The 12,606-nt window shown below is 36.8% G+C and overlaps 1 protein-coding gene across 4 annotated transcripts in view; it reads left to right on the forward strand.

Moving 5' to 3' along the window:
- The window catches only part of BRD7 (bromodomain containing 7), a 34,426-nt gene that overhangs the window by 12,603 nt on the left and 9,217 nt on the right, over window positions 1–12,606 (forward strand). For all 4 annotated transcript variants that reach the window (XM_032854511.1, XM_032854512.1, XM_032854513.1 and 1 more), the window contains exons 3-7: window positions 681–810; window positions 1,146–1,203; window positions 4,199–4,343; window positions 7,481–7,591; window positions 11,896–12,080. In XM_032854511.1, the coding sequence (XP_032710402.1) occupies window positions 681–810; window positions 1,146–1,203; window positions 4,199–4,343; window positions 7,481–7,591; window positions 11,896–12,080 (629 nt within the window). The remainder of the gene's footprint in view (window positions 1–680; window positions 811–1,145; window positions 1,204–4,198; window positions 4,344–7,480; window positions 7,592–11,895; window positions 12,081–12,606) is intronic.

Below are 12,606 nucleotides of genomic sequence, written 5' to 3' on the forward strand. Positions count from 1 at the left end.
TCTGGACTCTGTATGTTAGTCTGTTTGTCTGTCAGATCACATTGTCTTAATTATTATCACTTTATACAAATACTGTCTGATATGACACATCTTATTATGATTTTTTTTTTCAAAATTGTGTAGATACTCTTGATGACTCACTCTTCAAGATAAATTCTATGATTGGCTTGTCAAATTTCATGAAAAATTCTGTCTTAAATTTTCACTGACATTACATTTTACTTATAGATTACTTGGGAGAGAATTGATTATCTTTCAGTTCATGAACATGGTATATCTCCTTTATTCTGGTTTTCCACAGTGAACTTTCAATAATGTTTCGTAATTTTTCCCAAAGGGTATTGGGCATCTTTTATTAGATTTATTCTTAGGTATGTTATCTTTTGTGTATAGTAATTATTTTTCTAATTGGTTATTTTGGGGATATAGAAGCACTACCTCCCACCCCCGCCCTTGCCCTTGAACTGTGATTCTCTCCTTTTCCAGTAGATGGCAGTAAAATACATTAAGATTTCATTATTAAGACTATCTTTTCTGAGTGAGGGTTTTTTTTTGTTTTTTTTTTTTGCGCTTTTGGGTTTTGTTGTTTGTTTTTTGTTTTTTCAATGAAATGAGTATTATTTGTTTTTATGGTATTAATTCTGAAGTAATTCTAAATTGTTTCCCTTTGTTCCATTTAGGAGGATAAAAAGAAGCGAGATCGGGACCGTGTGGAGAATGAGGCAGAAAAAGACCTCCAGTGCCAGGCCCCTGTAAGATTAGACTTGCCTCCTGAGAAGCCTCTTGCAAGCTCCTTAGCCAAACAAGAAGGTTGGACTAACTCTGCATTAACTTCTGTGAATGAGGAGGCTGAAATTATTTTAAGGGTTGTAGCCAGGGAAAGTGGGTTTTTAGTTTTTAAGTTAAATTTTAAAAGCTGTTTAATTGAATTTTTTGAGGTGTTCTTTTTTCTGTCACTGCGTAAGAGCTTTAAATTAGCTTCAATTTTGAGTTGAAATTTTCATAGTTCCGTATATTTGTAAGAGAAATGGAATTGCTGTGTGAGATAGTTAATGATGGATATGAGGTAACTCATAGAAAATAAGCTTAACAATACTCTCTAGAATCTTCCTTTTGAAAATACTCTTTCCCTTTCTTTGCTTTAGAAGTAGAACAGACACCCCTTCAAGAAGCTTTGAATCAACTGATGAGACAATTACAGAGGTAAATGTTTTTTCCAACATTTTTATAACTTGGAAATTAAAATGGGAAATATAGGATCCAAACCACTTCTCTATTTTTGATTATTTAAAGCCACATTTTGTGGCCTGAATCCAAATGTACTTGATTTTAAAGTGGATGATAAATATTTTGCCTGGCAGTAGAAAGTACTTTAAGAAGCTGACTTTAAAATGTTCTCCTTTGGTTTGTTTTAACTGGCAACTTGAAGAGTGTTACATAATACTCTTAATGGCAAATTTCTCTTTAAAGTAACTTCTGATGTTGAAACTTTAAACCAGGAATAAACAATACAGATATTTTCACTTCGCTAATAGATGAAAATACCTTCTATATATTTGTTCAGTGCTTATCGTGCTGTGAATATTCAGTAATTATTAAGTCTGAAAGAAGAAGTAAACTAAAGAGAATTTGTGACCTTTTCTTACATGCAGAATTTTGTTCTAAAAATTACAGTATCTAGATTAAACCAATGTTAAGTTCATAAAAGGGGGAAAAATAACTCCATCTTTATTAAAATACATATTTTTGATATCTGTCTCTACTCGGAATTTGAATTTTAAGTTCAAAGACGTATTATTTACAGAGGATTCATGGGTGGAGGGCATGCATTCTCTTAGTGAACTTTCTTCTCACTGGGTTGTCCTATGTCAGCCCCAGAACACATTACACATCATTTTGTAAGTTAAAGCCTCTTGTGCTCTCGGTAGTCACCACCTCTCCAGCTTTGAAATTAAGACGAAAAGTTAGTGGCCTCTCTCCCTTTTTGGTGTTACAGGATAAATGAGAAAATTACATCTCAAGTCTTTACACTTAAGTAAGTCATTCATTACTTGTCCCCAAATTTGAACAGGTAAACAGTAGGTGTTCTGACTCTATTAGACTGTATGATTTTGAAGTGTTTTGGCTCCCTTTGAAGTTTTATTTTTTGTAACATAAGACCAGGATGTAGCTTAATGATGTCAACTTAAAAGAAATCCACTTAACAGGGTCTCTCTTAGGGGCGCCTGGGTGGCTCAGTTGGTTAAGCGTCTGCCTTCACCTCAGGTCATGATAATCAGGTCCTGGGGTTGAGTCCCACATTGGGCTCCCTGCTCAGTGGGAGCCTGCTTCCCCCTCTGCCTCTCCCCGTTTGTGACATCTCTCTCTCTCTCTCAAATAAATAAATAAAATCTTTAAAGAAAAGGTCCGTCTTAGTCCAAGGATATTGACATTTCTCCAACATTTTGGGAATTAGAACTCAGAGCCACATTTTTTGAATGCTCATTAGTGATTCCTCATCCTTCGGCTCAGCCCAAATGCTGGTAAATGGTGTAGTTGGTTAGGGTTCTTTTAAAATGTCTGATTCAAGGGTGGGTATAGATAATTTGCTCTGAAGAAGTCCTCCAGAGATGATCAGTGTTGTTATGCATAGTAACTACTGTAGACAGACTGGGTATTTTTGCTTATTCTTTATTTTCTAGTCTCACCGCCTAGGCATCCTCCTAAGGAAAAACAAACAGCTGAGTTTAGATTCCAGCTCTATCTTCTATCAGATTTATGACCTAGAACAAAAAAATTGACCTCTGAGCCCCAGTTCCCTCATCTCTAAGTGAGGCTGCCACCACCTTGATGGTTTTTGTAAGAATTTGATAAAAAAATATATCAGGCACCTTCCATTGGGCCTGCATATGGTAAATACATTCTGAAAGTTGCTCTTATTACTACTTTTTACACCATTTTTATTGTTATGATTATTTGGGGTAAGATAACTTTGCTTTGCCAAATTTCCAGAGGAGAAGATCAATCTAATGACCTAATCAGACACAGTGGTCTTCAACCCTGTCAGTACTAGGATTACCAAGCCCAGATACTGCGATACCAGTACTCAGTACCAGGGCCTGGACAGACCCTCCTTCCCAGGAGATCCTGATGTAATGGGTCTAGGGTGAGCCACCCCCCAAACCTGGAATTTTTTTTTTAAAGCTCCTCTCTTGATTCTCATGCACAGCCAGAATTGAGAGCCTACAATAGAAAGCACTGGTTCTTGGGTTTGGGGGTCATATGAGGACCTTTTTAATGGCAGTTTTTTGAGTACTCCCCTACACACACAGAAGTCAGAGCCACTGATTAAGAAAATACAGATACTCACGTGAACTGTGTGGCCCACCAGGAGTCCACAGCCTACAGTTATAAATCAGTATGGAAGATTGTAGGTGTGCATTTACAGTTATTCTTTCCATCTTTTCCGCTATGGTTGAAAAAAATATATAGTGCTTATCTCCCAAAAGCCATGACCATTGGTCAGTTAGTCTTAGATCTTTTGTTTCATTTTTCCCTATGTAGGAGGTGCTACAGATTTATTAGCCTGCATATTTTAAAAGATTCTCTGTCTTAAGGGTACAGCTAGTATGTAAAACATCCTAACCTTGTTATTATGAGTCTTTAAAACCATTCCTTCAGGGGCACCTGGTGGCTCAGTTAGGCATCTGCCTTAGGTTCAGGTGATCATCTCAGGGTCCTGGGATTAAGCCCCCATGTAGGGTTCCCTACTCAGTGGGGAGCCTGCTTCTCCATCTCCCACTCTCCCTGCTGTGCTCACTCTCCCTCTCTGTCAAATAAATTTTAATGAAAAGTCTTTTAAAAAATAAAATCATTCCATGGGGCGCCTGGGTGGCTCAGTGGGTTAAGCCTCTGCCTTCGGCTCGGGTCATGGTCTCAGGGTCCTGGGATAGAGCTCCGCATCGGGCTGTCTGCTCAGCAGGGAAACTGTACCTCCTCTCTCTCTGACTGCCTCTCTGCCTACTTGTAATCTCTGTCAAGTAAATAAAAAAAAAAATTTTTTTTAAATAAAATAAAATCATTCCTTCAATTTGCAGTGAAGAGCATGTTAGCATATTACAGATTCTTTCTGCACTGAAATGTTTCCCCTGACTTTTGCGCCCAGACCAGTAGGTTTGTTTGCAATAGAAATAAAACTGCCTTTTTCATATCTTCACAGAAAAGACCCAAGTGCTTTCTTTTCATTTCCTGTGACTGATTTTATTGCTCCTGGCTACTCCATGATCATTAAGCACCCAATGGATTTTAGTACCATGAAAGAAAAGATTAAGAACAATGATTACCAGTCCATAGAAGAACTAAAGGTAACCATAGTTACTTGTGTTGTGATTAGAAAACTAACCAGAGTAACATAACTATTCAGTTGAGAGTCAAACTCTTGGATACTATATATATATAGTCTTGGTAGAAGTCTGCATATCTGGTTATAGGAGGTTTTCTCATTGACTTCTTATTTTGCAGAGAATTAAATTTATTTTAATATCCAAAATGTTTGTATTTTTCTGTCTCAGAAAACATTTTTGAGTTTGGTGATAGAAAACCAGACAAACTAAGCCATCTACTGTCTTTTTATTATTTGGGGGCATTTTAGAAAAATTTTGAATTCATATGTTCTACAATATATATTCTCAAACTTTAAAATGAAAAAATGTCAAATTTTTCATTTCAGACCAATAGGAGTAAAATTGATACTTAAATGAAAGTTGTGACAAAGTAGTTTCCTTTTCTGTTTCTAGACAGCTAAAGTGTAGCATGTCTCTCAAATAGAGGAGAAGTTGGCTTGTCCAGAAATAGTAAACAAAAGTTTAATTACACTTCTCTTTGATGAAAGTCAGTTGCTTCCCAAACTCAGTTTGGCTATATTTGTTGAGCATATTTTCTTCAAAAGAGAGGAAGGGAATTTTTTAAAAAGTGAAGAACACATAAGGGATGAGAGGATGATGTGTGTGCCTGATGTTACAGTGGAAGTTTTTCCATCTTTAAGTAGTTGTGGTGTATGTTGATTTCAACAGCATACTTTTCATTTTGACCTTCAAAGAAAGGAACCATGTGTTTTCAAAAATTTTCTCTGTATCAAACTGCCCAAACTTAACTGGTGTAGATAATACCTATTTTACCTTTATTTTTTCTAAATAAACTTTGTAGTATTCATCTGACCTAAGTACTAGACCCTAATTGGTTAGATTATCTTTTTACCTTTTTTTAATCCACATATCAATCGGTTGAGATTTATGAATAAAACTAGTATTTAATTCTATCTTTCCTATCCATTCGAATGCATAGATAACATTCCACTTACTCTGGAAACCTGAATTACATTCTCTTGTATTCACAGAAAAGGAAGCTTTCCAAACTTCTCATCTGGTGAAAGTTAGGCTAGAAAGGTTTATTTCAGCATATTTCTGACCTTCTTACTGCTTAGTGGAAAAAAAATTTCACAGGGTTGGTTTTTTTTTTTCTTTTAGTAAATAGTTTTCCTCTGATCTTTCTCTTACAATGACAGGAGAAAGGAGAAATGTGCGCCCTACGTGTTTTTGCACAAATGATTATTAAGATTTGTTGTAACTGAAATAAACTAATACTTTGACTTTTCAGAGTTTTCTACATTACTGCATTTTCCTTTGGGGAAAAATCAATAGCCTGATGTAATATTAATTAGTTAATTCAGCTCATTAAGCTGTTCAGTTTTTTTTAATTACCTGAAAAGTATGCAGAAAGGTCATTTAACTTTTTGAATGACCAAGTGCCATTACCCCAGAGCCCAATAAAGCCTAGCATATGACAGTTAGGATTCGTGGAATCTACACATTTCCTTAACAGATGAGATCAGTGGAATAATCCAGTACTCTCTTGCTGGTTAGAGGCCCAGTGGTCCCTTTTATAAGTAATAATTATCTGATGTCCTTCCTTGATTGCCTCCCATTTCCCAAAATATATATTTAGTAATTCTGAATGGAATGGAAGCTTTTCAGAAAACCAATAGCCGGGGTTCTTAACCTGGGGTCCTCTGGATGGAAGCCACAGATGGGCCTTTAAGGGGGAACCTGCTAAAATTACATGGAAAATTTTGTGTTCAATTTGGTGTGTATATATATGCTTGGGGAGTGGATGAATGGCTTTCATCACATTCTGGAAGATGCAGGACCGAGCAAATTCTTATTGACTACAGATTTGGCCAGGGACAAGGATCCACAGGTACTTCCATCTACTTTAATACCAGACTTCTTGTGATCCTTGAGTCTGTCTTCTCATATGCTTTCAGATAATACTAAGTCTACCTATTTTGTTCTATTTAAGTGTCCTAAGCTGTCATCACTAGTTATTAAATAGTGGGGTTTGAATATTTGTTTTGGATATGGAGGAAGAGTTTGTTTAGGGGGAATTTTTTGTTGTTGGGTTTTTACCATTTTAACTCTGACCTTGGCATAATCACTGCCACATTTATACAGTGTAAAAAATTACTTAACCATGAAACTATGCAGTGGCATTGAGCTTTCCAGCACATGTAGGTACTTTGAAATTTAACCCAAAAGTACAGTTTTGATAATTTGACTACTCCGATTACATGTTCCAACTCTTTGAGATTGTATGGTTTATTTCACATTGGCATGATTTTGCAGCATTCAGTAAATTATGTTTAGCTTATGATAGCTTATGATACACTTAAAATTAGTGTAAATATTTTAACATTTTTGCTCAATTTGAATTTCCTAAAAAATATTGTGATAATTTAGCCCTGTCACAGTTTTCATCAAAATTTGAAATTATTTAATTCATAAATGGAAATTTAAGATGTTTGTTTTAAAACCAGGAGTAATATTTTTTAATTACATGAACTCAGTTAAGATTATTTTAGGGGCGGGTGGGTGGCTCAGTCTGTTACCACCGGTCCAACTCTTGATTTGGGCTCAGGTCATGGTCTCAGGGTCATGAGATCAAGCCCCACGTCAGACTCTGTGCTGGGTAAGGAGCCTGCTTAGGATTCTCTCTCCTTCTCCCTTTGTCCATTCCCCTAATCCCCATCCCCCACCGCCCACTCTGGATCTCGTTTTCTCTCTCTCAAAAAACACAATTTTTTTTAATTATTCTATTAAATAAAAGTATTTTCTTCCAATTCTTTTTGTGTGTGTTAAGGTTATAGTGAAGAAATCCGTTAAATTTCATCTTAGGATCTAAACATTTATGTAGTTCGTTAAAAAAGTCTTAAGAATTTGGAAAGGAATGTAGTGCAATATTTGAATTAACTTAGTATTTGTTTTCTTAGTTTTAAAACTTACTAAATTGCTTTAATGTTGTTTAATAAACAGTGAAAGGAAGGGACAGGGTTTTTTGTTGGTTTTATCTGCCTTAATTTTTCAAGGACTGTATGATTTCAAACAGGGACAAGAAGGTGCTTTGTTTTGTTTTAAATACATTTTTCTCCTTAATATTCTCTCTGCAGGATAACTTCAAACTAATGTGTACTAATGCTATGATTTACAACAAACCTGAGACCATTTATTATAAAGCTGCAAAGAAGCTGTTGCACTCAGGGATGAAAATTCTTAGCCAGGTAAAGGAAATTCTTTGTCAGAAATAGTAACTGTTATAAAATCTGTATGCCTTTGTTTTTTAGTTAGAGCGATAGAGATCCAGTACAATATTAGTTTTATAGGCAGATTATATTAAAGTAGGAAATATTAAATGAAGAAAGTTTTCATAGAGAGAAAATTGAAGCAGGAAATTCTCATTTGGAATTGATACAAATAAATATTGGCATTCACTACTAATATTTATTGAGAGGCTGTTGAATAGGTTAATATTCAGATAGATTTATATTTTCTGTGAAAGAAACATCACCTGGAATTCCAGGATAAGATTTATTAGATGAATTATGAGGACTTTTAGAGGGGAAAGCTCTCTACTTCCCTTTAAAGGATGGAATTTGATGTTGAAGTGTAGGAACTCCTCCCACTACAAAAAGAATTCCAGTGAGCAGTAACCTGCTCGTTGCCACCTCCCCACAGGAGGACTCTCCCTGGAAGGACCAGAACTGGTACCCTAGCAAGGCGGCAGAGGTGGGAGGGACACTTCATCACCAAGCTTCATGAGACAGCATAAACACGATAGTTTATTCAAAAGAGAGGTTAGTGGCAGAAAAGAATAGGTGCCATCTCAGAACAACCACTGATGAAAGGCATGTTTGGGAGGGGGATTAAGGGCCTCGCTGTGCACCTGCTGGGAGAAAAGGAGAGCTCACAAAATAAGTCGTGTCTTTTGAGGTTTTACTCATGGCTCTGAGTAGGATGGGAAATGAACTGAGATGATCCTGGAGCCTTACCACGGCAGGAAGTTGGAGTTCTGGTTTTAGCTCTTGCTCTTAGTTGTGGACCTCGGGCAAGACATGAACCACACTGGGCCTCGGTGTTCTCACGTGTGTAGAAGAAGGTTTAAAGTGCAGTCTCCCAAGATAATTGCGAGCATTAGGGTGCCAGCTCTCAGAGCTAGGGTAGGCAGTAGACTAGAGAAAGGAGAGCAAGACAGGAGAGGGATTTTGCAAAGAAGAGACGAGTGGGGGTATAAGTCAGGAAGCACGAGGAAGAAATCAGAGTGAAGAGCTTGGGCCCAGACTCAGAGGAGTTAGAGGAGAGTAGGAATGAGTCATGTGTAGATGCACACAGTTTCCCACTTATTACAATGACCATCTGTATCACAGTTTTACATTTGAAGAGTTGCCTTGGTGTGCAGATGTCGGAGTATGGGCTTGGCTCTCAATGATTCTCAGATCCATTTAACTGGGAAGGAAAAACATTTGCGTTGGTGATGATTCTTGTACTCCTAATGTTCAGGCGGCATCAGGTCCTGCCCTTTCCTACAGACTTAAGAAACTGTAATGTAAACCAGTTACCCGTCTTTGGCAAAATCTACAAAGGAAAGGGGACTATAAAATGTTTATCCCACTCCTTGCAGGAAGACTCAGTCCAGCCCCAAGCCATATTCCAGGTTTAAAAATCTGCAAATGCTTGTTACTACATTTGAAATGAAAGTGCATCCTGCAGATGTAGTCTTTAGTCCCTCCAAAATGTGCACATTAAATTTTTGTAGAGAAGTTTAATTTGCAGTATCCCAAGTAAATTTATCAACTTTGATTTACCATTATTTTCTTTTCTTCACATAATATAGTTAATATAACATGCAAAAGATTCCGGTATCTCTTGAATTTTATTGGGGGTGGGATGGCTGGAAGCACAGAAAATAAACTTTCTTCTCCACTTTCCCTTTTCTCTCTCTGTTGTCTTCCTTTTTTTCAGATCTCTTCCTGTTGAGGAGCCCTACCCATCCTGTGTTATAGCTTCCTGTTGACTGTTCTCTCCACCCTAAATGGGAGGGATCCTTACAACAGTGATTTTTAAATGTTTAAATTTAGATCTTCTGAGTTAACTCTTCTAATAGCGGTACTCCCAAGGGAGGCCAGCACACCCGTCCCATGAATGGTGTCTTTTTAAAAGATCACTGGTTTTGAATGTTCAGTGTAAAGATTATAGAGCAGACATTTATCATTTTTTTCATTTACACACAAGTAGCGACTATTAGTGGACATTTTTATGAAGAGCGGACATAGTCGAATAACTTTTTTGCTCCCCTAACTAAATACTAGAATGCTGCATTATACTACAAAGAATAATGCAGACTACTCTTTGTAGCACAGTAGCTTTAGAATCAAAGTTCATGTCCTGGCTGTGCACTCGAGATGCTGAGTGACCTTGCTCAGCCTCTGTAGTCCTTACCTCGTGGAGCCAGGCGGCCATGCAGGATGCATGTATAAGCACGCGAGTGTCAGCTGTGGCAAAGAGTCAAGCCCTTTCAGTCATTTGATGTTGTAAAATTGAGGAAAATAAATAGTATGCTGATTCAGAGACAATCTTAATTATTTAAAAAAAAAAAAAAAAAGACTTTCAAAGTAAAATCAAACTCAGCTTTTTCCAATGATTTATGTTGAAATTTAGAAGATTTCTCTAATTCTCTTAATTTTGTGTGTGTGATATTTTTTTAAATTCCAAAATGTTCTTAATGTAGGTTCTGCTTTATAAAATTCTAAAGTGGAAATAAAAAGATAACTGAGAACTTCGTGACCTAAGCCCATTCATTTAACACCATTTATTGGGTACTAGCAGTGTACCAGTCTCTGATTTAGGTCCTCGAGATAGAGCTGGGTAAGGAATTACCTAAGTGACATGCGCAAGGGAAAATACAAAAAGTTCCAGAGATAATCATACTCACTAATATTTTTTAGGTGTATATTAAAATAAGACATGTTTTTAAAAATCAAATTGGCACATTCTTTTAAATACTATTCAGTTTGATAAGGATTCAGAGAAACTTTAAAACATTGATACATGCATTGATAAAACTTCTCTGGAGAGGAGTTTGGCAGTAAATATCAAAACCTGATGACCTAGTGTTTTCACTTCTAGGATTATTTTTTTAATATAGTTAACATCCAGTATCACTTTTGGGAATTCATCCTAAAGATATATTCTTGGAGAGATTTATTTACAGTGATGTTCATGAGAACTATTTGTAATAGTGGGAACTTGGAAATAATTTAAATGTCCAGTAGTGGAATGTTAATTAGACCATGGTACACAGGATAAAATACGATACACTTGTTAAAAAGTCTTTAAAGAGTATTTAATGATGCGGAGGAAAAATTATTATAATTCATTAATAAAAAATTCATGTTACCAAATATACAGTTTAATTCTAATTTGCTAGTATGTGTTATGCTTAGAGAAATAGTGGCTTAATGATAAATTAACAAAGTTTATATTTTCTCCTCTACCCAAATCTTTGTCTACAATGAAATATATTACTTGGATAGTTTTAAGATTACCTTAAAATAAAAGTTCAGTAGAAACAGCAGCTCCTCATTCTGGAAGCTCTCACAGTCTGCACTGCCAATTCAGCAGTGTGATGAGACAGGGCCCCTCATGAGACCCCAGAGGCCTGGCCTTCATTACTGGTTCTGTGACCCTAGGTGAAGTATTTAGCATTTCTGGGCTATGTTGTTCTTATTTGAATGACCTCTGGTCCTTTCCAGTTTTCAGTTTCTATTATTCTGCAGAAGTCTTCCATGGCGTTGCCATGCAGCCCGTATTTTATCCAGGGACAGTGCTCAGAGTTAAAAGGCAGAATAGTTGCTAGAAACCAATGTGCCTCCAGAAACCTCAAGCCCTCAGCCACAAAGAAAATTTCACAGCATACCAATGCAGTGGAAAATTAAGTACATGTTTCACTAAATAGAAACAAGACTACTTTGGTAAGAAGAACATTATGATTTCTGGGAAAGAAACTATGCTAGCAACCTTTTATTCTCCTGGAAGCATGTTTTCACACAGAGAGAAATGCCAGCGGCCTCAGGTGATCCTAGGATACTGGAGTATAAGGGTACTCACGTGTTCACATCCTCTAGCTTTTGAAATACCTGGTAACTCTTAAATTCCAAAAAAAAAAAAAAAAAAAGCCATTCTGTTATATATAAAATTTAAGCATAATGTTAAACTAAGTTCTCCTTTTTGAAGTTAGTACTGCAAAGAATACTTAGTACTTATTCATGCTTTCTCTTCTACAAACGTTTTGATGATGTAGTCAAGTTAAAAATCATTCTCTTAACGTTGGAAATTAAATTATCTGGATTGAAGAAATAGACAGTATTGTCCTGGTTCCCAAACATACTTTCTTGGTATAATTACTTTTAATTGCTTTTCTTCCCTAGTTAATGACAGAGTAAGTGCAAACTCACATTGTGAGAAAGAAATGCATCACTTTAAAAATTAATGACAAATATGCAATGAGAATATTCTTGAATATTTTTAGGAGAGAATTCAGAGCCTGAAGCAGAGCATAGAATTCATGGCAGACTTGCAGAAAAGTCGAAAGCAGAAAGATAGAACAGACACCTCGCAGAGTGGGGAGGACAGCGGCTGCTGGCCGAGAGAAAGGGAAGACTCTGGAGATACTGAAGCACAAGCCTTCAAGAGTCCCAATAAGGAAAACAAAAAGTAAAGAATCTTTGGAATATTTAAGTTAAGCTATCTTTTTCAGACCATTAAGGGGGGAAAATACTGTTTCAGTGCCTGCCTTGGGAAGACCAAGTCATGGTTGGTTTTTGGCATGAAAGTCCATTTTGGTGATAATTCCCATCTGCTCATACAAAGCACTATATGGAATTGTTTAAACATAGTTTAGAAAACAGTTCTGAATGTGTATTCTTATGAAGGTAGTTTTAAAACCAGTAAATTATCTTTAGGGACTTTGTGAATTTATTGAAATAGAACTCTCTGTTGAAGAAAAACATCTGCATTTGTTACCTCATTCCATAAAGGGTCTGAGACCATAAATTCAGACTGTGCATAGTCGAAGCTGCTTCCTTAATGGATGGGCCGTTGCTGAGGTGTGTGTGTGGCCTCCACCAGACGGCACCTGGTAGGAGCGGTAACTCAGCACTGGTCCCCCCAGGCAGCCCCGGCCATGGCCGGGCGCGCTTGTGTTCACCTGCTCCCACCACTGACTGACCAGCAGCCCTGA

Source organism: Lontra canadensis, unplaced genomic scaffold (assembly GCF_010015895.1).
Source record: "Lontra canadensis isolate GAN:19392208 unplaced genomic scaffold, GSC_riverotter_1.0 scaffold8, whole genome shotgun sequence".
In the NCBI taxonomy this organism is placed as follows: Eukaryota; Metazoa; Chordata; class Mammalia; order Carnivora; family Mustelidae; genus Lontra; species Lontra canadensis.